The sequence below is a fragment of the Aquarana catesbeiana genome, linkage group LG06 (genome assembly GCF_042186555.1).
Source record: "Aquarana catesbeiana isolate 2022-GZ linkage group LG06, ASM4218655v1, whole genome shotgun sequence".
Classification (NCBI taxonomy): Eukaryota; Metazoa; Chordata; class Amphibia; order Anura; family Ranidae; genus Aquarana; species Aquarana catesbeiana.
In genome coordinates this window covers 48,583,307-48,607,347 of record NC_133329.1, presented here as the reverse complement: position 1 = coordinate 48,607,347, position 24,041 = coordinate 48,583,307, and the positions used below count along the sequence as shown (strand labels likewise).

Genomic DNA, 24,041 nt, shown 5'->3' with positions numbered 1-24,041 from the left:
TAATTCGCTGGGTGATTGGGAGCCAGTGTAGGAATTGGAGGAGAGGGGTGGTGGTCAGTGGAGGGATTGGAGGAGAGGGGTGGCAGTCAGTGTAGGGATTGGAGGAGAGGGGTGGTGGTCAGTGTAGGGATTGGAGGAGAGGGGTGGTGGTCAGTGTAGGGATTGGAGGAGAGCGGTGGCGGTCAGTGTAGGGATTGGAGGAGAGGGTTGGCGGACGCTGAACAGTGGGTAAGGTGGATAGATCTGGCAGCAGCATTCATGATAGACTGAAGAGGGGATAGCCTATGGAGAGACAGGCCAATGAGAGGGAAGTTGCAATAGTCAAGGCGAGAGATAACAAGGGAGTGAATGAGGAGTTTGGTGGTTTCATTTGTTAAAAAGAAGCACATTTTTGAGATGTTACGGAGGGGAATTCTACAAACTTTTGACAACGATTGGACTTGAGGCTGAAATGACAAGTCAGAGTCTAGGATTACACCTAGTACCCTGGCATGAGGGGAGGATGGTTGCATTGTTGATTTTGATGGAAAAGTCATGGGGGGGGGCACGTGCGGAGGGAGGGGGAATATTAATCTCGGTTTTAGAGAGATTTAGTTTAAGGAAGTGGTGCGACATCCATGCTGATATGTCAGTTAGTAAGTTATTAATGCGAGAGGAGACTGAAGGAGTGAGGTGAGGAGTAGACAGATAGATTTGGGTGTCATTGGCGTATAAGTGGTATTGGAAGCTGTAGGTGGTTATCAAGTGACCAAGGGAGGAGGTGTAGATAGAGAAGAGAAGGGGTCCAAGAACAGAGCCTTGGGGGACCAAAGGGATCAGAGGCCACAGAGAGGTCAAGCAGTAGGAGTATAGAGTAGTGGTCGTTGGTTTTCACAGTTAGTAAATCGTTATATGATGATATATATATATACGTGGTATATATATTCTTCTGTGTTGTGAAAGTTTACATATTCATTTTTTATCTTTTAGATAGCAAAAACCGCAAGATCATGGAAACTAAAATAAATGAGGGTAAGTAAGGGAGACTTCTCTTTTACCTCCCTCTTTGATCAAGTTCTGCCATGAGAGTAGGAGCACCGTTATCGATGGTCCGGTCATAGATGTTCCCCTAATATGTAAAGCAGTGTATAAATGCAAGCGAACCACCAGATACCTAATGCTGTTTTTGACTGCCTGTAATAGGGGTCAAAAAGTTCCGGTGAGTGGGCTGTGTGCTTGTGTGTTGGTGAAGAGGAGACACTCAGGGTCACATTCGGTGTGGAACTACTGTGGTGTTGTTTGGATTCACTTGGAATTTTTAAAGGACACTATAACTATATTGTTCGTGTTAACTACCTCAAACACATTTCACTGGAGTTTGAGCACTTTATGAGAATGTTTACAAGTTTGTGGAAGTGAGAGCGCAGTTAATAACTATATTATTATTTACAATTTTTCAGGCTATTCATTAGCTTTATAAAGAGCAGCTCTCTAACCTATGTGTAAGGTTGTATTTTAGTATTTTGTTTGTTTTTTGCTTTGCATTTTTGTATTTTTAGCAATATCACAATTCTTTACTGATGCATAGATTTGTGCAGGTCTAGGATTGCATAATTCTATTAATTACAAGTAAGAATTGCGGACTAATAATGACTTGATGAGTTGAATTGTAGAGTTGCACAGGAGTTGATTTACTAAAACTGGAGAAAGCAAAATCTGGTGCAGCTCTACATGACAGCCAATAAACTTCTAACTTCCGCTTGTTCAATTAAGCTTTGGTAAAAAAAAAAAAAAAACTGGAATCTGATTGGTTTCTATGCAGAGCTGCGCCGGATTTTGCACTCTCCAGTTTTAGTAAATCACCCCCATAGTGTTTTTAGCATTAGTAGTAATAGTAATAGTGGTAATAGTAAATAATTAGATAATTAAAGTAGAATTCCGGGATATCACTAACTAATCTCAAACACCCCACCCCCTTCTAACACCTATACTAACTAACAGTGCCAGCCGGTGGTTATTTTCTTTGGTGGGGGGTGGCAGCAAACAGTAACACCCCCCCGGTCTGTCCATCCGTCTGTCAGTCAGTCGGGTCTAATGCGCTTACCCTATCTAGGCAGCGCTTCTCCCGGGCTCATGGCGGCAGATCTCCAGTTCTCCTGCGCTCCATGGGTGATGGCTCCTCCCTCCTTCTCGGTGGCCAATCGGAGGTCTTCTCTTTTTGGCCAATCAGAAAACGGGTCTCAGACCTGCTTCTGATTGGCTGGATTGAGGATCAGTGTTACAACTGTGTATATTAATTCGCTGTTGTAGCACCTGGGTGGACTCGTAGCGCAATTCTCTGCGCCACAAGACCACCTTATTTTGAAGCCTATTAGAGCCTCTGGCTCTAATCAGATACTTTAAAAAAACACCCCGCTGCTGGAATTCAGGCACCCGGCATCCGGAAAGGGGCCAGACGCCTGAATAGGTGGTGGCCGCGGTGGCCATGGACAGATTCATGCTATGCTATGCATGAATCTATCCATTATCATATAGGGGGGGCGTAGAGAGAGGAAGCAGAGCCCAGGCGCCCCTAATGGATGGGCTGCCACTGCTAACTAACCTGTTGAAGATAGATACATATACTTACCTATTCTCAGGACGTCATCCAAAGTGGAAGTCACCCTTCACCTCCTAAGTAAAGCTGGTCTCTGCATTGCTATGATTCCCAGCCCTATGCTTTATGAAGGGCTCACTTCCTTACAGAATGATTTTATATGTAATACTCCCGCTATCATATACAGTATAAATATATGACTTTCTTCTGTGCTGTAAAAGGTTACATATAGCATTTATCTCTTTAGCTTTCCAAAGCTTCAACAACATGGAAACTGAAAAAACTGAGGGTAAGATAGAATTAGTAAGATATGATGACTTGAGCTGTATTGTATAAATACACAGTGTTCTTTGCAGTCGTAGTAGTGGTGGTATTCATAGTAATAGTCAGAGGTGGGGGACTCGAGTCACATGACTTGACTCGAGTCAGACTCGAGTCACCTGTTTGAGGACTTGCGACTTGCTTGACAAAATTAAATAAATGACTCGACTTGACTTTGACTTGTCACTAATGACTTGCGACTTGACTTTGACTTGGGCTATTTGACTTGCAATAACTTGCAATGACTTGGCACCAACCAGTGCTGTATCTTGGCCTAGGCAAAAGTTGCCCCCCCCCCCCCCCCCCCACAAAAGAAAGCTCCCCCGAGTCCCGGCTTCGAGGTAGATCAGTATTTTGACTTAATTTGTGACTTGACCAAAATAAATGACTTGACTTGACTTGCTTGACTTCTAGCAGGGACTCGACTTGACTTGCTTGCTTTTCGCCACAGTAACTTGGGACTTGCTTGTGACTTGAAGGTTAAGACTTGAGACTTGCTTGTGACTTGCACATGTGTGACTTACTCCCATCACTGGTAATAGTAAATCATTATATAATTAAACAATTTGCATGACATCATCCAGTGTAGAGTCAACCTTCACCTCCTAAAAAATTTCATCTCTGCAGTCCTATGCTTCTCAGTCCTATTCTTCATGGAGGACTCACTTCTTCAGAGAATTTTGTTATATTTTACTCTCTCTCTCTCTCTCTAGTACTGTATATACAGCAAATATATATAATTTTCTTCCATGCTGTCAAAGGTAACAAATTGCATTTATCTCTTTAGATATCCAATACAGCAAGAACATGGAAACTGAAAAAGCTGAGGGTAAGAGAGAATTGGTGACTGATGATGGCTTGAGCTGTATTGTAGAATTACACAGTGTTCTGAGCAGTAAAAGTCATAGTAGTCGTACATACTAGATCTAGATCATTACTAGATACTAATTACTAGATCATTATATTATTAAAGCCTTTAGCCCCGGAAGATTTGGCTGTTCAATGACCGGGCCATTTTTTGCGATACGACACTGCATCGCTTTAACTGACAATTGCGCGGGCGTGCAACACTGTATCCAAACAAAATTGACGTCCTTTTTTTTTCCCACAAATAGATCTTTCTTTTGGTGGTATTTGATCACCTTGGCGGTTTTTATTTTTAGCGTTATAAACAAAAGAAGAGCGACAATTCTGAAAAAAACACAATATCTTACTCTTTGCTATAATATATATCCCCAAATTAAAAAAAAAAAATAATAATTTTTTTCCTCAGTTTAGGTGGATATGTATTCTTCTACATATTTTTGTTAAAAAAAAAAAAACAATAAGCGTATATTGATTGGTTTGCGCAAAAGTTATAGCGTCTACAAAATAGGGGATAGATTTATGGCGTTTTTATTATTATTATTTATTTTTTTTTACAATATCTTTTTTATTGAAGTTTTTTCAAGAAAATAATTCACAATATTATACCATGCAAGGTATTTTCAAAAATATTATCACAGTTCTGCGAGGTTACTAACATATCTCCATAAGCTTTTAAATTAAAACCACAGCTTATGTCTAAACAATCGTATATTGATTATAATCAAACAACCATATTGACAATCAATGTAATAATAAATTGGAGAATATTTATCTCAAATTATATATGAAAATAAAAAAAATAAAAAAGGATAACAGAAAAGAATACAATATTAATAAAGGAGGTAAGGACTCTGGCTCCCTGTTGCATATTAGCGAGAAAGAGCAAGGGGAAAGGAAGTACACATAAACTTTTTCTATGTAATTTTCCTGAAACTAATCCAAGGATCCCACTGTTTGTAAAAACGGTTTGTGTTTCCCTGTGTATTTGCCATAATCTGTTCGTATTTGAAAGCCTCATCAATTTTCCTAATAACATCACTAATATTCGGTGAGCTGTTAGATTTCCATTTGCTAGTAATTGTCAATCTGGCTGCCATCAGAATTTGTATCACTATTGGTCTGAGAGCAGGAGGGTATTGGTCTATGTGTATGCTTAAAATGGCTAATTCTGCTTCACCTTTCCTTATAAAGCCTGTAATTTTTGATATTAATCTGAATATTGCTCTCCAGAAGCTCCACAAGTTGGGGCATTCCCATATCATGTGAAGAAGGGTACCTACTTTACCGCATCCTCGCCAGCATTCGTTGGAGCTAATATTGGAGAATTTTGCAGTTAGATAGGGGGTGTAGTACCATCTAAGTAGTAATTTTTGGGTTGTCTCCCAGTGTGCTGTAGATCTCGTGAAACAGTTGTTGGATTTAATAGCTTCTAGCCATTGTTTTTCTGAAAAGGACATAGAGAGTTCTGACTCCCATTTTTGATGTGCTGGCAATTTAATGTATGATTCTTTTTGTTGTATTAAAGTATAGAATAAGGAAATTCCTTTTCTTGGGGTAGATTTGCCGTTCCAGTATGCCCATGCCTTATGTGGAATTCTAATAGGTTGCATCTGGTGAGATTTTAGGAATGTTGTGATTCTTATGTACATGTAGTAGTCAGATGTAGGAAGAGAATATTTTTGGGCTAGAGTGTTGAAGGGAATTATTTTTTCTCGGTCGTACATATCCGAGATTAGGGTTATTCCTTTATGTTCCCATTGTTTTGTATTTAGATCTTTAATATGTGTGCATAATGAATTAAGCGGGGTGGGAATTTCTGTAAGGTCCGTATTGTGTCTTATTTCAGAACAGAATTTCTTCCATGTATTTAGTACTAATTGTATGGTAGGGTAATTAGATTTGAGGCAAGTGTTTGAAAAAGAGTATGCTAGCAATGTGGATCTCAGAGAATTTGGATTCGACCAGGCTTGTTCTATAGTGGCCCAATGTTTAGAGGGCTGTGTTTGAAACCAATATTTCGTTTGATCTAGTATGGTAGCAGCGAAGTAGTCTCTTAAAATTGGGAGTCCCATTCCACCTGCCTTTCTATGTCTCGAAAGAGAAGACCGCGAGCATCTCGGTTTTTTGTCTGCCCATACAAATTTATGTAGTTGCGATTGGGCTGTTGTAAAGAATTTTGCTGGTATAGAGATTGGAAGAGCTCTAAAATAATACAGTATTCTTGGTAGAATAAGCATTTTATATGCTGCCAGTCTTCCCATCCAAGACAAACAAAAGGACTTTAATCTATTTAGTTCTGGTTGGATGGAGGAAATGAATGGAGCCAGGTTCACTTTAAATAGGTTGCTGCTTGGTGTCGTCAGTTGGATCCCTAAGTATTGGATAGGTTTGTCTGCCCATGGATACGGAAAGCGTGATGATAGGGAATTACGTAGTTTCTCTTCTATGTTCATGGCAAGTAGGTTGGATTTGGAAGCGTTAACTTTGTAGTATGAAATTTGTTTAAAGTGGTTTAAAATATTGTGTACTGTTTGTAAGGAGGTGTTGGGATTGGAAAGAGATAGAATCACATCATCCGCGAAAAGTGATATGGTGTGTGCCTCTTTGGAGATTTTGATACCTGAAATTTCTGGGTGTGATCTAATTTTTTCGGCTAGGGGTTCCATTAATAAAGCAAAAATGAGGGGGGATAGAGGGCAACCTTGTCTTGTCCCATTGGTAATATTAAAACTATCTGAGAACATTCCTTCTGTGTATACCATCGCAGAGGGGTTGGTATAAAGTGCTAGAATGGCTGAATTTATTTCCCCTGAGATGCCAAACTTGTCCAAAACAAGTCTCAGATATCCCCAGTGGATCCTATCAAAGGCCTTCTCTGCATCTAATGATAGAAGCAGAGAAGGCGTACCCGAGGATTCCGCTGCGTGAAGTAGGTTAATAATTCTGCGTGTTGCATCTGGTGCCTGACGGCCTGGGATAAACCCAACTTGATCATGTTTAACTAATGTGGGCAAGAATTGTGCCAGTCTGTTGGCTATGATCTTTGCGTAAATCTTCAGGTCTACATTTAGCAAGGATATAGGCCTGAAGTTTTGTGGGGTGTCAAGAGATTTCCCAGGCTTGGGTAAAGTCACAATTGTGGCGGTTAACATTTCTGGGGGGAATGAGGATGCAGAAATGGCTGATGCATATATATTTAATAAGTGTGGGCCTAGTATGGAGTGAAATGTCCGGTAATATTCTGCCGAAAAACCGTCTGGGCCTGGTGATTTGTTGTTAGGGAGGGATAGAATTGTTTTATTTAATTTGGCCATAGAGATTGGTGCATTAATATATTGTAATTGGTCTGAATTCAATTTAGGCATTGATATAGAGTCCAAAAATTTCTGGATCATCTCGGGGGACGGTTGGTGGTTTGTAGTGTCGTCTTTCAGATTGTATAGATTGTTATAGTAATCTCTAAAAGCATTAGCAATATCTTTTGGATTGGATAGCCTAATGCCTGTGTTTGGGTGAAAGATAAATGGAATTTTTTGTTTGATGGTTTTTTCCTTTACTTGATTTGCTAGTAATTTACCTGCTTTATTTCCCTGACTGTAATAATGTGCTTTCCATTTTTGAACTATATGTTTGTGTTGGGAGATAAGTATTATTCTGAGATCATGTCTGAGTTGGTCTAATTGTGAGCTGGTTTTGGGATCTGGAGCTTTTTTGTTTACTGACTCTAGGGTTTTTTTTGAAGGAGTAGGTCATTCACTTTTTTGTTTCTTTGCTTTTTAGCTACACTGCTCATTTTCATGAGGATGCCTCTTATGTAGGCTTTATGACAATTCCAGACTGTAAAGGGATCTGGCACTGATCCGGTATTATTTTTGAAGAACTCGTGTAGTTCTTTATTAATTGTATGTTTGTGGTCTGGATGTGAAAAAAGAAAGGTATCGTTTTTCCATCTATTTGCTCTTGTCTCAGTGCGAGATCCCTCCACCATAATGGAAACCGGAGCATGGTCTGACCATGTAATATTGTGTACACTGGACATACTAATATTTTGTAACAGAAATTTATCCACCAAAAAGAAATCAATTCTTGAGTATGTGCGATGTACACTCGAGAAGTAGGAATAATCCCGTTCTGTGGAATGTTGACATCTCCACACGTCATGTAGACTTTCTTTTTTTTTTATAATTGTATTTTTATTGATTTTCAAAAATTAAGTACAAAGTTTTAGCAAAACGAGCATTACATTGTCAATGCATGTGCATTATACAGCAATCATTATAGAAAAAAGAAAAACAAAGTATAAAGTAACAAATATAGGTGACAAAAAGTGTTCACAGTAACAAAACACATAGATATATTAGGTCAATTCCCTATGGTGTGAAAATAAGCGTAATATTGGAGGGAGTCTGGATCCTTGAGATCAGTTCAGGCCATATACACAGGTAGTATAGGGTTGACTTAAGATTAGGGTGAGCCTGGTGTCATGGGTAGTCCCATACTCCGAAAGATCCCATGGTTCCCATATTTCAGTGAACTTGGAAACACAATCGTGTACCGAGGCTGTCAAAAACTCCATTGTCCGAATCTCAGCCACCAAGAGTAGTAATCTGGACCGTGGGGGAGGGGTATTGGATAGCCAGAATAACGGAATAAGTCTTCTGGCGGCTAGTAATATGTAGGATATTAATTTGTTTGTCTTTTTAGATATCCCTGATGGAGGTAGGCCCAATAGATAGGTCAAGGGATCCATCGGAAGGGACACCCCCGTCACCTTTTGTATAAGAAAATGTACATCACACCAAAAAGGTTGAATCAAAGAGCACTGCCAAAAAATGTGGAACAGTGAGCCTATTTCAGTTCCACATCGCCAACAATGTTGCGAGACTGAAGGGTCATACTTATGAATTACATCGGGTGTTCTGTACCAGAACATGAGAATTTTAATGGTTGTCTCTCTCTGGGTGACACATTTGGAAGATTTAAATGTAGAGGACCAGATTCTATCCCACATCTGTATTGTAACAGGACGGCCCACTAGATGAGACCACTTGCGCATATAAAGATGTAATGTCTCTGTGATGGGAGACGACTCATGGAGGATACTATATATACAGGAAATTAAATGTAATTGATGGGGGCCTTGGGCACATAGATATTCAAAAGTAGTTGGTTTATCTAGAATTGGGGATGGTGATTTAGAATGAAAGAAATGTCTAATTTGCATATAGAAGTGGAAGAGATGTGGTGTAAGGCCAAATTTCTCACTTAAAGTGTTAAAGGTATGTAGTTTCCTTGTTATGGGATGTACAAGGTTCCTGAGCTGAAAGAGGTGAACGTTCACCCATGGGAATATCCTGCCCAAGGACATACTATCCGGAATGAGAGGGTTAAATAATACGTTTATAAGAGGGGAGCAGGGAGACATAAGGGAAAAGCGTTTAAGGCAGTTACGCCATATATTTAGAGTCAGTATCATTGGTCCAGTACACTGACGTTTATATATAGGATCCAGAGCAGGGGGAGCGCCCCAGACCAAGGATCCCGGGTGGACCGGGTAAAGTACTCCCTTTTCAATAGCAGACCATTGGTTTGGTGCATGTAAGGAAGACCAAGAGGTAATGGCCCTCAGGTGTGTAGCATAATAATATTTAGTGATGTCAGGAGCTCCTAAGCCTCCTCTGGATCTAATGGCAAACAACACTGAGCTTGCTATACGGTGCGCTCCACCATTCCATATAAACTTCAGGAAAGTTCTGTGAAGTGCTTTTAATTGTGTGGCAGGTACAGCTACTGGAAGGGTTTCAAAATAATAAAGTAATCTAGGCAGTATAGACATTTTCAAAACATTAATTCTGCCTAATAGAGATAGGGGGTATTTGGTCCAGTTCAACAGAGATTTATTAATATCTAGTATCAGGGGAGGGAAGTTTGTATCATATAGGGAGGTATAAGAAGGTAAGGTAAGTAATACACCTAAATATTTAAGAGAGGTGTTACACCATTTATAGGGGAAAGATTCTTTAAGTTGAGATATTAATGGCGATGGAATGTGTATAGGAAGGGCTTCAGTTTTAGAAGTGTTGATTTTGTACCCAGAGATAGCACTAAAAGAGTTCAGTACTTTATGTAGTGAGGGAAGGGATATTAGCGGGTTAGTGATTGTAAGCAAGATGTCGTCTGCAAATAACGATAATTTATATTCCCCCTGTCTCATCACCACCCCACTGACATCCGGGTGAACCCGAATATACTCAGCCAGGGGTTCTAGGCATAGAATAAAAAGCAATGGCGAGAGGGGGCAACCCTGTCGAGTTCCGTTTGTCATGGGAAAGCCAGGAGACAGGAAAGACGACATTTGTAGCAGAGACATTGGAATATAAGGCTTCTAGGGCTGTTAAAAAAGGGCCAACAAAACCATATATCTTTAGGGTGGCGAACATGTAGGGCCAGCTTAGCCTGTCAAAAGCTTTTTGTGCGTCTAAACTCAGGATCAGTGCCGGTCGGGAGGTTCTGTCCAAGAGATCTATCAGATCTATTGTACGCCGGGTGTTATCTCCCGCATGTCTCCCAAGGACGAAACCTACCTGATCCCTGTGTATCAGTTTGGGGATGAATACAGAAAGTCTGGTAGCAAGAACTTTAGTAAAAATCTTGTAGTCCGAGTTTAAGAGGGCTATGGGCCTATAGTTATCCGGGAGAGAGGGATCCTTTCCAGGTTTAGGAATAACTGATATGAAAGAATGGGAGAACTGTGAATGAGGGGGAGTACCTTTGAGAAAGGAGGCATATAAAGCTAGCATGTGAGGAGATAAAATATCAATAAAAGATTTATAGTATGAATAAGGCAACCCGTCCGGGCCAGGGCTTTGTGTAATGGGAGATTTTTAATTATAGCAGAAAGTTCTTCAGCTGTAACTGCTACATTTAAGCTTTCTAAATCCGTTGTAGATAGTTTCGGTAGCTTTATATTGGAAAAAAAAGACTCAAAATTTTCCTGGGTGAATTCAAATTGATTCTCCGGATTCAGGCAATTGTACAGTTTATTGTAAAAGTTGCCAAAAATTTTGGACATCTCACGAGGACAATGAGTTCTAGATCCGTCTGGTCGTATAAGAAAATCGGGCAAGGAGTTAAACGGACGAGGGCATAGCTTATTGACTAGCATTCTGTGAGGTTTATTGGAGAATTCATAAAATTTTTGCTTCGTCCATAACATGGATCTAGCTGTTTTGTTAAGTTTTGTTGATCTAATTTGTTCTCTAAGTTGAATGACTTTGCGAAGTTTTGGCACTGTGGGACCACCCAAAAGTCTCCGCTCAGCAGTTACCAGAGCAGACATTAGGGACTGTAATAGGTTATTTCTATCTCTCTTCAGTCGAGAACCTTCAGCAATCCATGTGCCTCGGAAAACAGCCTTATGTGCTTCCCACAGTGTGGAAATCTGAGACACAGATCCAGTGTTGAGTAAGAAATACTCACTCAAGCTATTTGCTAGAGTAGAGCGGGAGATTTCAGACTGCAAGAGATGATCATTGAAACGCCAATGACAGGATTTGGTATAGGTCTGAGATAACATTAAATCCAGCATAATGGGTGCGTGGTCTGACCATGTAATGGGAGAAATATCTGAATCAAATAAATAAGGGATAAGTGGGGCTGAAATAAAGAAATGATCTAGACGGGAATACATATTATGAGCTGATGAGTAGAACGTAAATTGTTTAGCAGAAGGGTGTTTTATCCTCCATGAGTCGAAAAGTCTATGTGACCTAATAAATTTACGGAAGGCGTTAGCCTGAGACATTACTCTTTTAGATGGGGTAGGACTAAAAAGTGTTTGTCTCTAGTGGGTGACATGACCAGATTGAAGTCCCCACCAACTATCATAAAAGGTTGTGAGCAATATTGGGGGGTATCAAAGAGTTTGTCAAGGAAATCAATCTGGCCCGTGTTCGGGGCATACAAATTAACCAGTGTAAAGGAGGTAGACATGTATTCACACTCTAGAACAAGAAATCTCCCGTGAGGGTCTGCATGGGACTTCCGAACTTTAATAGGACATGTTTTTCTGATCAGAATTGCCACTCCTGCCCTGCCCGTAGAGTCAGAGGCAAGGTAGGAAGTAGGGAAGAACCTTGAGGCAAATTTGAACGATCCCCGTGACCGAAAATGGGTCTCCTGGATCATCACCACATCTGCGCCTGAGGCCCCGAAATCTTTCAGGGCCATCCAGCGCTTACTAATGGAGCCCAATCCCTTTACATTGTAGGACATAATTTTTAAAGCCATGGTTGTGGTCTATGTAAGAATGCCGATATAAACACCGCTAACACTATAAACATTAGAGTATTTAAAGAAAGAAAATACATATGTTGCATTTTACGGGTATTAGTAATGGTGAGCAACCTCCCATCTCTAACTATTGAGATATAAACACCAAGGTATATCTCTCTCAAAGTGAGGTAATAATGACCATGGGGTTTCAATCTGTGAAACACAGCGCTGGATATAGTTGAAAAAATTAAAAAGGAAAAACAACAACAAAAAAATTAAAATAAAAAACAAAAAAGCAAAAAAGAGTTCAAAACTCTGTGTACCTGAGAAATAAAAATCTCTCAGGAAGAAACCTTTTGTGAATGCATCTCATGGGATGAGAAAGGATCTTCCCCCGAAGATAAACGGGGTAGGATCAGACGAAAACCGGTAGGACCAGTTCAGCAACATCGTTTCGTCGGGAGAGAAAAAGAAAAAGAAAACTCCAGAGGAAACGGAAATGCACAAAAAAAAATTGAGAAAATAGAGCCAAAAAGGAAAATCCAGAGAAGTTCAAGGGGGTTGTTTAGAAGATCGCAGACGTTGAGGGGTGGAAAGATGCTTCTTAGATTTGCCCCGGACAGGGGTCCAGATGCAAGTAGGAGTAGTCGGAGGTAGACGGACTTGTGTAGCCGGTGGGATCATGTCCTCTTCCGGGAGGGGGGGGAGCCCCAAATTTTTCAGGAAGGCTTCTGACTCTTGCAATTCACGCAGCGAGTATTGGGTGCTCTCTTTGGATACAGTTAAACGGAAAGGGAATCCCCAGTAATACGGAATCTTGAGTTGTTGCAGATGTGAGGTCAGGGGGCGTAAGTTCCTACGTTTAGCAAGGGTGATGGGGGAGAGGTCGCTGAAGATTTGCAATTTAGCACCTTTGAACATTATTTGGGATCTATTGCGAGTCGCCATGGTCAGTGCTTCCTTACTTTCAAAAAAATGAAAACGTACCACGACATCTCTTGGCCTAGCTCCAGCCGGAGGTTTTGGGCCTAAAGACCGATGGGCCCTATCCAGGCGCCAATCTATATCTACCACCGAGGGGGCTAGAGAATTGAAAAGGCTCAGGAGGTAGGCTCGGAGTTCAGAGTCACCCACTGTCTCGGGTATCCCTCTGAATCGAAGGTTTTGTCTTCTTTCTCTATTTTCCAAGTCCTCCTGTTGTATTTGTAGTTGAGATACAGAAAGGCGTAAAGTATGGTTTTCTTCCTCAATCGTTTGCACGTAATTTATCATTTCGTCGAATTTGTTCTCTAGAGTGTCTGTGCGGTCACCAATTTGGGTTATTTTCCCCCTCAATTCGGCAGCCAGTTTGCTTACCTCGGCCGAGACATTGGACGTAATCTGTTGAAGTAAAAGTTGTAGCTTGGAATCCAGGATTTCAGGGGTAAGAGTCGCATTTGAGGATGGCAAAGTGGGCGCCGGTATCTGCGAGTTGGTTAGAGAGGGGTTTGTAGCATCTTCCGAATCTAAAGAAGGATCCAGCAGGGCAAAAGGATTTACGGAAGGATTAGAGGAGATAGGTTGTGATCTGGTAACAAAACGTTCCATGTTTGGTTCTTCTCGTGGTGCAATCAGTGATTTGTAGTATTGTTGCTGTTGGCCGACTTTGCCCATGAGGTATGCAGAGGATTTAGTGGTCAAACTTGCAGGCTTACCTCCGACTCTGTGTATAGCTACTGTTGTTGTACGGAGGTCTCGGTGAGCAGGCTAGGACCCTGAGATTATTTAAGCTGCATCCTTTTCATATATAGTAGCAAGCTTCATCTGGGACCTCAAAACCCCTTGTTTGTTCCTCTCCTCCTCCCTATCATTTTACTGGGAGAGAGGAGACAGTGTTCACAATCCCCAGCACTCTGTGTGAGCCTGTGTAGCCTAAGGGGTGGGATGATTGCTACTGGGAGCAGATTGGAGTCCCAATATGGCCGCCGGCTTCCAGAGGTAGGCCGAAGCCGCGGACTATCCTAAGGGACGGCCGCCGGGGACGTGCACACGGCCGTCCCGGGTCTCCAGAACTTCCCCGGGGGTGTGGGAACGGAGGGTCAGGTAGGCCTTAGTCTCCCGGGGACTCAGTTGGGGGAGATTTTGCGGGATGCCTTACTTACAGTGTCCCGGGAGAGCGTCCGTAATCCAGGCCGCGGTCCGCGTCTGGATGGTAGGCCGGGATTTGCTTAGATCGACCGCCGGACTAATCCAGGCAATCCCTCTTCATCTACAGGGCAATCTGCCTGCCCCTCATAGACTATATCATCCGCCAGGCCGTTTGATTTGTCCCTCCACCTCTCCAGAGGAACAGGGCGGAGAGCCTGTCCGTAGGCCCCAAGATGGCGGCAGATGGTCCTGACGGCAAAGGGGGATATGGAGAGGATCTGGTCGACAGGATGCAAAAATATACTCCCAGGATCAATTGGCAATGGTCTGGGAATAAAACGTGCTGTTTGTGGCTGTGATGGGATGAGCAGGGACAAAGGATGGCTCCAGATTATTGCAGGCTGTGAGGAGCTTAGCTCACACACGTCTTTCCAGCAGCACGTCCGGACACGCCCCCATGTAGACTTTCTGAGGCCATGAAGCGCGAAAAGGTCACTCTTTCCCAACTTTTTGGGGTCTCGGCCGAGACATCTAGAGTTTTGTTTGGAATAGCATTGAAGTCTCCACAAATTATGGTGTACCCCTTTCGCACCTCACGTACCCGTTTCCAAATTCTGTTCAAAAAGGAAATTTGTTTCACATTAGGTAAGTAGACATTTACTATAGTGTATACTGTGTTGTTTACCTCACCAACCAGTATAATATATCTACCCATTACATCTACATCCTTGTAGATCTGACGAAAGGAAATAGTGTCTTTGATGAGGATTGCCACTCCTCTCTTCTTCTTTGGGGCATTGGAGCAGATGATAGTGGGAAAGTTCTGATGGGAGAATTTCGGAGGTTTGGATGCCGAGAAGTGGGTCTCTTGAAGACAAAGAATGTCACTCTGTAGGAGTCGGGCTTCTTTCCAAAGCATTGATCTTTTTTGAGGGCTGTTCAGTCCGCGAATGTTAAATGAGGAGATTTTAAATCCCATGATGTTAATCTTGAGGAGTGGGTTTAGGAAGGCCTTTTGGGTTGTTTGTCCTGTTGAAATGTATATTGCAGTAAGATTGCTTGTGCAAGAGTTCTTTTAATAGTGAGCCAGAGTCCAGATGATGTGAAGCTGTTAAAGTATTCTTTTAGAGATTAATACAGCAAAAATGAAAAATCTCCAATTAAAATTAAAAAGAAAGAAAAGTTATTAACAAAAAAAACTGTAACGATTCAACTGAATCTGGTGGGATATTATCCCGTAACTTCTTAGGAGCGAAAAGAGAACTGAATAAGGTTCCACGGGTGCACCGGAGCACAACTTCGTAAATTGGTGGTTACGTGTATTTTTAGCCTCAGTCAGTTGCATCTTGTGGCCAGGCGGGAGAATGTGGACGTGGAGATGAGGCACTTGATGGTGGATCCTCCGCCTTGTCTAGAATGTCCCAGTCCTTCAGTAACCATATGCCATCTTCCACTGTCTGGATAGGGAACGTTTTCCCATCTTTTGTAATGAGCAGTTTTGCTGGATAGGCCCATCTATAGGCGATGTGGTGATTTCTCAACGGTTTGGTGATAGTGGCCAAATTCTTCCTTCTTTGCATTGTATATGCCGATAAATCAGTAAAGAAGGAGAGGCCTTGGATGCATGGTAGTGCGTTGTCAGAATTTCTCATGCTTTGAAGAAACTTCTCTTTAGTTTGATAGAAGTGAATCCTTGCTATTGTGTCTCTTGGTAGGTGATCAGGTAAATGCTTAGGTTTCGGCAGTCTATGAATCCTGTCTATAGATAGATCTGTCACTGTAGCGTCAGGAAGCATTTCTTGCAGGATATTCTGAAAGTAAGCGTTTAGGTCTGGTGGTTTTACCGTCTCAGGTATCCCCCTGATTTTGATATTATTTCTCCTCGAACGATCTTCGAGGTCGGCCATTTTGGACTTTAGTTGGTGTATTTCGTCGTCTTTTTCATTATGAGCGTCAATCACTTCATTTATAGCACCCGCAAATTCTCCCATTTTGTGTTCTATATGAGTAACCCTGTTGTTGACAGCTTTCATTTCTGTTTTAAAATGACTTGTAAGGGTTAATATGTCCCCATGGAGGTTGCTACGGAGGGACACTAACATGTCCTTTAAGGTTGTGTCAATGACCGGCTGGTTTTTGGTAGGAAATTCCAGGATGGAGTCCTGGAGCTCCCTGGTGTCATTAAGAGATGTGTCTGTTTCTTCTTCAGCCATGTTATTTCCCTGCAGGTGTTGTTGTTTTGCTTTGACTGGGCTGGACGAAGAGGAAGATGTCTGGGAGTTAGTGTATTTCCCCTTGTGTCCCTTGTGAGAATGGGGTATGGAGCGCTGTGAGTTGCTGTTGTTGTAGCTGGAGAGCCTGCCACGCTCTCCGCCGTTATGCTTACCGGCGCCATCTTGGGACTGTGTGCTGCGGGGAAGCGTGTAAAAGTCTGTCATTCTGCTGATTTTCCCGGTTTCTTTTAGTTTCCTGGACATGTTCCCAGGGTATGCCCGACCTGATAGAGGTGAAAATCGCCGCTTTTAGAGGCTCTGGAGTCGCTCTATGAGCTCCGGTGTGCCCGTGGATGATAGAGCTCTCTCACACTGCGGTCATTCACCTCGGCTGCTGGCCACGCCCCTATTATTATTTATTTTACTAGCAATGGCGGGCGATCTGCGGTTTTTATCGGGACTGTGATATTGTGGCAGACAAAATGAACACTTTTGACACATTTTTGGGACCATTGACAATTATACAGCGATCAGTGCTCTAAAAATGCACTAATTACTGTAAAAATGTCACTGGCAGGGAAGGGGTTAACACTAGGGGGGCAATTAAGGTATTAACTGTGTTCTTTAGGTGTGTTCTAACTGTGGGGGGGATGGGACTGACTAGGGGAGGAGAGAGATGTGTTCTTAGTACTTAGTATGATCTCTCTCCTCTCCCCTGAAAGAACTGGGATCTGTGTGTTTACACTCACAGATCCCAGTTCTCGCTCTGTCATGAGTGATAGTGGGTGCCCGATGGGCGCCTCCTACAGCGTCTTAAAGGGCCGACGTACAGTTACGATGTTTCACCCAGAGAAGCCAACCTACCACGGTATAACTGTGGCGACTGGTCGGGAACCAGTTAAAGTAACTTGCATGACATCATCCAGTGTAGAAGTCCACCTTCATCTCCTAACTAATGCCTGTCTCCGCAGTCCTATGCTTCTCAGTCTTATGCTTATGCAGTCTTATGCTTCTTCATAGAATTATGTTATATTGTATATTGTATGCGCTCTCTATTGTATATAAATACTCTATAATAATATATATAATTGTCTTCTGTGTTGTAAAATGTTATACATTTGATTTATTATCTCTTTAGCTGTCCAATGCAGCAAGAACATGGACACTGAAAAAAATGAGGGTAAGATAGAATTGGTAATTGATGATGACTTGAGCTGTGTACACTACACCTTCTAAACCTGAGTTTAGGAGCTTTTGGCTTTTTTTTGCCAAAGCTCCTAAACAAAATGTGTGTCCATGTACACATAGGCTTTTACCAGAGTTTAGGACCTGCAGCAGGTTAGGGGAGCTTCAGCCTCCCTCAACCGCCCTCTCCGGAATGCAGAAGAATCGCGTTCAGGATAGGAACGTTTTGACCAATGGCAGCAAAAAACGGCAAAATTGCTGTAAAAGTGTGGCTCGGTTTTGCGTTTTACCATGGCCGGAGATCAAAATAGGTTATGTGTACACAAAGCCTTATATTATACCTCCTAAAAAATGCTGGTATCTGCAGGTTGCATATACTTACCTTCCCTTGACTTACCTGCCACTCTTTACACCTGTGAGGAGATGACACCATGTTTAAAGTGGACCTGAACTAAAAAAAAAAAATACCCTTCAGTTGTGATTGGTATTTTAAGAAGACCTAAAAGGAAACATTAAAATATACAGTTGTGTTAAATAACAAAAAACATATTCTTGATAAAGGTCTGGTATTGATTTAGAGGGGGATCCCATGAAAAAAAAGTGTGGGGTCCCCCTCGAAACCTTCACCAGATCTTTATCCAGGGCATGCAACCTGGCTGGCCTGGAAAGGGGGGCAGGGAGTGTGTGTCCCCCCCCACTCTTGAATGATCTCAGGCCACATGTCCTCAACGTTGGCAGGGTACCTAGCAGGGTAGAAGCAAAGCCAGCCTGCTATAAGGCACCTTGTCACATGTTGATGAGAACTGGTTCTTCATCCCACCAGACCTAGCCGAGGGGTGGGAGAGACTTATCAGAATCGTAAAGCCCCTTTAAAATAAGGGGTTCCACATATCTGTCTCCCCCCCTATATAAATGTGTAAGGGGTACATAGTACCCCTGGTTACTCATTCACACAACAAGTAGAAGAAATCTTCTCCTTCCCTGTTGATGACCGTGTGGTAAAAAACATTGGGTGTGGTCTAGGCTTGTGATGTCATCTTGGTTTTTGTATACTGCAATTTTCCCATTTACCTTATGTAAGTGCAAATCCCCCAAAACATAGTAAATGAATATGAAACGTACATAAATTCAAACATATGGTTCAAATAAAGTCCAGAATTGTGACGTTTTCACCACAGTGCATAAAAGTGATATATCCTTCCATTTATACAGTTGCCTCAGGTGTCAATAGTGCCTCCACCAAATATGAATAATAGTCGCTCACCTTCAGGATATGACCACTGAATGAACAGTAAGGTCAACTGCGCTTGTCCCCTTTATGGTTTAATCCTCAGATTGTACCAGGATCTCCTCTAACAACAACCTCTGAGCATAGGGTTGCATTCATAAAAAGCAAAAAAGAGAGCCACTAGTGTTTTCTGTTTAAAAACATTTAATGCTATCAACACATAAAAAGCCACTTACAGGATGAGGCACTAAATTAGTGCTAACAGAAATGTTAAACCCAAGCTGGCACAGGACCCCTGGTAGGATGGCAGTGGGATGACGTCATGAACGTGGCTCTGCCCCCTATACATGTTACGTCCTAAGGTGGGGCTTCCTGTAAGTGGCTTTTTATGTATTGGCAGGATTAAAACCTTTTAAATTGAGAACACTAGTTGCTCTTTTTTGCTTTTTATGCATTCCCATGCTCGGAGGTTGTTGTAAGAGGAGATCCTGGTACCATCTGAGGATTTAACCCTAAAGGGGTGGTTTTGCATAATTGATTACTTCTGTTAAAATTAAAATTCATACATTATGAATGGGTCTAAAGATGAACAAATGCATTCATGTCAGAAATCATGGAAAGGCTGCTTCTGTGTGTGTTGGGGAAGGAGGGGTGGCTGGAGGCAAAGAGGTCCGACAGGGTGGACACAGCCTGGAGAGGAGCAGATTGACTGGGGAAGGGTTACAAGGAAGAGAGATTGGAAACCTGAAAGGGGAAGACATTCCCGGGAGCAGTGTGATTGGCGATGACGCAGGTGGGAGAGGGGCGGTTTGGGTCGGTGCAGGCAATTTCATTATACATAAGCAAGTCCCTGTCTGTCAGTGATTCTAAAATAACAAGTTGGCATCTTTTTTTACACTTATAAAGGAGGGCCAACAGTGGCTTCAGTATAAGTAGACACAACTGAGGTGTGGAGCACAGTCAGACACACTGTGAGCACTGGTTGGGTGCATGCAACCCAAGGGCCACATGTTGGGCACCAGGAATCTAATGATTGCCAATGCTGTCCAAACCCCCCAAAAATGTGTTTTTCATTTAAACACACCTTAAGGCTATTTTTTTTTTTTACATAATTATATTGTTGAGAACAAAACAAAGTGGTAAGGATAAGAGAAAGTGAAAAAGGTAAGGTGTTAAAGAAAATGTATACTCAATATTCTGGCTAGAAAGGGTCTACTAAATCTAATCAGTATTCCTCATATGGACCATGATACACCATAGCTTTCTCTGGGACCAGGACTTATCAGCCCCTTTCCCACCAGGATCCTGATATATATATACGTAGCAAATTTGTTTGATATTGAAGCTTGGTATTTCAGAAAACTAATTTGCCATTCCAAATTTTTTTGCACATTTTTACCCAAAGCTTCCACATCAAAAGTCATAAAAGTTAAGCAAGATGACAACCAATTATTCAAGATTGCTTCCATAACTTTGGTGCCAGCCTGTGATGCTGTACCATGTTCTGAACCCCCATCAAAAAAATTAAAAAGAGACCAAGAAGGAAATGCTGTGCCAGGATCCTCAACCCACAGAGAAGCAACCACAAGTAAAAATGAGGGGGACAGTCCAGTACATCACCTACCCAAAGAAGGTAACTTGTTGATATTGTATAGTGACATTATTTTGATTTGGGTACTTCATTTGCACACCAGATACCAATTTACTGTTGTCATCTATAGCCCTGAGATGGACCCTGCTTGAGTCTCATTTGTTTTTCACCCAGGCAAAACGGTCTCCTATGACGTACTGTGTAGGGATGAGGTTCGGCTTTCATTGTCAGGTTCAGGGTGAATCCTGCGTGTTTGAGCTTAATGGTCCATTTGTATTTACAATTTGTGCAGATTCACCCAGGACATTTTTTTAAAACCATAATGCACTGCATGGCCTTTGAACTATGGTCATCAGGTTCAGGAAGGCCAAAAAGAAGCATTTGGTTAAGTCAGTCCCTTCATTATAAAAAGTGTGCGGGGGGGGGGCACAGAGCAACCACAGAGTCAGTGAATCAGAAGCTGTTGCAGGGAAAGCAATGGGAAACTGCCAAACTGCATAGGATCCACTAGAAAATTGTAGTTTAATTCTGACATGAAAAACTCTAAGCACTCTTCTGCTGACTAAATAGTCTTCCCTGCCAAGATCATATGAAGCCCATTAAGCCCTATTCTAGTGGTATGCTATACACTATGAGCACTGTGCCAGAAACATCTGCTGTAGAGTGAATGGGGAGAGAGAGAAGGGGGCTTTACAAAACCCTCTGGCAGTTGCATATACCAGCGATAGGGACTGAAGAGCCTTCTATTCAAGCTCCTACTGCCAGTTCCAAAAAGTATTACCCATCACCGGTCCCATTGGGAGTCCTGAACTTTACCCCCTTCATGCTAAAGGACTTAATGACCCCCTTCAAGTTTGTATGCACCAAAAGAGGTCTGAATACTTATCATGTGAGGCATTGCTGGAGCCAACTTAGCTTGGTTAGCTGATTGTAACCGGAGTGAGCACTTCCAGCCACCGGCCATATGAGAAGTGTCTGAATTAATGCTCAGTAGGTTTAGGAAAATGGTAAGGGCTTTGGTATCTTTGACAATGTCCTCTTTGGGTAAATGTCCCTCTACTCTTTTTCTGGTAGTAAGTCTAAAATTTAGGACTGTCTCAGCTTGATAGAGAGAGCTGATGTGATGTTCTTTACTCATAATTGGAAACTACGGTTTAATCACTACATGCCTCTTTTCTGTACCCTGCAGAACCACAACCACAAGTCAGTCCGGAACAAAGCAACATTACAAACACCATTTCCCATACAGCTCCAAACAAGCAATTGGGAGAAGCTCCTTCCCATACATCTTCCAAAGGTAGGTAATGATCTACACTCCTTCACTACAAATCACACCCAGGGGCTGTGCACACATTGATCTTCACTTTATATAGTACAGGGCAGGCATGGCAATATACATAAAGGAAGCAATTATAACTTTGAAACTCACAAATCTGTTCACTCATCCTAAATAAGCTCTCTTCTTGGTACAAACTAAGAGAAATGAGTAGCCTGCCAGGGACATGTTGAGCACAAGTATCACACTCTGCTGAGTATATAGGATCTACTGACAGGACATCCTGAGGTTGGATAGTCCTCTACCTGGAGCACAACACATTAACCCTACAGAAAATTCTACCAGGGATATGATAAACACACATCAGAGACATTGTTATCATATGTGGTTTTGAGAATAGCAGCAGGTGACTGACATGCACTTCATCTCCCTGGCGCTTCCTCTGTTTCTGGAAGGTTCTGGAAAAGAGGCAGGGCAGGGGATTGGAGTGGCAAGGAGTGTATCTGGAAGCCCCGACCAATCCCCAACTAGGATTGGCAGGGGCAGGCCTCCTATATATACTCATGGTCAGCCTGCTGTGGGAGGAGTTGTCGGGTGGAAGAAGTGATGGAGTGTTAGGCTGTCTAGGCCTTGGAGGGAGCCCCCTTTCTGGCTGACCTCGGGCCTGGAGCTCGGGAGCTGGGAAGGAACCCCTTCATACAACCCTATCTGGGGGTGTCCTGAACAGTTGCAGGAAGAGGACAACGGGGAGAACTGCTGGGCAAGTCACTAGGAGGGATCCATTCCAGGGTCAGTGAGTGACAGGCAGAGTGAGTAACTCTGGGAGAGACATGCCAGAAGTACATGTAGAGCCAGAGGGAGAGACTGTGATGTCATTGGTGTTAGAGTCAAGTCGCTGCAGCCAGGAGGATTGGCAGGACATGCACAGGACGGACTGGGACCAGTAGTCCACCAAGATTCAGTTATCACAAAAGTACAATCTTCATCGCTATTGGTTGCTACACCAAAGGGAACTGCAGACCCCTGCCAGCAAATGGCGACCATTGAACAGTTGGGGCTTATTCAGAGTGAGGCCTAACCATGTGCTCACTGTGACAGGAATCTAGAATTGCGCAGTAGTGAAAGTGGAAGTTGACTCAAGTGATGTGCTGGAGGAGTAAGCAGCTTTAGAGACTGCCAATATAGATCCAAAATCATTTGTTTGATCTAACAAGATCAGTTATCTGGGCATCCCATGTCCCTTTCCCCATCCAAGTTGAATTACTTCAATAAAAACAACAAAAACAAGCTGATGGACTGTTCATTGTCTGGCAATGTGTGACTGGAAGTGAATGCCTGGCCGAGCAGGGTGACAGGTGGAACTACTACACTCAGCGACCCCACGGGGGCACCGCTACACATGCGTGTATTTTTGTTAATACACCATGAAGGGGTTAATCACCCTAAAAATAATCCATTGTTGGTTGCTAAATGGTTTAGATAATAGTGGTGTGTAGACCTGCTAATTACACAAGAGGCACTGTGCCAGGGATGTGATGAACATAGTGAAAACACTACAATGGATATAATGTACACATTGGCGTAACATTTACCATGGAAATGGGAAAACACACACAGAGCAGCCTGCAATGTTTCTAATAAAATACATGGGGTTTGCTTCTATGGACATGTAGCATATGACATTCTCAGCTAGGTCTATGTGGAGTACACAGCCACGGATATGCAGAGTAAAAGAAGTTCTACTAACCATACTGAACTCATAATACTCACAACACTTTGCCAGGAAGAAGCTGGGCACAAGCAGAATACTACACACAATCAAAAGACTGCAAAGGACATGATGAGAACACTGATCTCTATGCTGGGGACATAATAAGCACACTGATTACCACGGCTTTTTTTCTCAGAGAAAAGGTGCAGGAACTCAACCATGCCCGCCACACACACACATAGCTGCCAAATGGCATCAAATAGTAGCTCCTACTCTGCATACAACCCCCTCCCTCCACTGCCTTCATCTTCTCCCCCCTCCTTAAAAGCTCCACCATCTGTCAATTGTCTTGTTGCAATATTAAGCTGAAGCACCTATCCGGCTGTAGTACCTCCCAGCATACAATACTATAACTTGTAAATGCAGAAGCTGGACTTCAATGTTAGTGATGATAGATGAATTGGTGATAGTGGTGAGCAGGGAGCAAATGACTTGAGCCAGAGGTGGTGGAACTGAGTTCCCCCTAGTTCCTGCTGAAAAAAAGCCCTGCTGATTACCCTGTCAGAGATGTGCTGAGCACAAGGAACACGTTCCTTGGGAAATGCTGAAATGCTGAACACACTCACTAACTCTATTAAAGAAATGTTGAGCACATTGGGCCCTCTGTCAGGGA

The 24,041-nt window shown here is 42.5% G+C and overlaps 1 protein-coding gene across 1 annotated transcript in view; it reads left to right on the top strand.

Annotated features, from left to right (window-relative positions):
- The window catches only part of LOC141148379 (uncharacterized), a 47,949-nt gene that overhangs the window by 17,249 nt on the left and 6,659 nt on the right, over positions 1–24,041 (top strand). The window contains exons 5-10 of the mRNA XM_073635817.1: positions 970–1,011; positions 2,823–2,864; positions 3,684–3,725; positions 17,516–17,557; positions 20,196–20,423; positions 21,571–21,678. Coding sequence (XP_073491918.1) covers positions 970–1,011; positions 2,823–2,864; positions 3,684–3,725; positions 17,516–17,557; positions 20,196–20,423; positions 21,571–21,678 — 504 coding nt within the window. The remainder of the gene's footprint in view (positions 1–969; positions 1,012–2,822; positions 2,865–3,683; positions 3,726–17,515; positions 17,558–20,195; positions 20,424–21,570; positions 21,679–24,041) is intronic.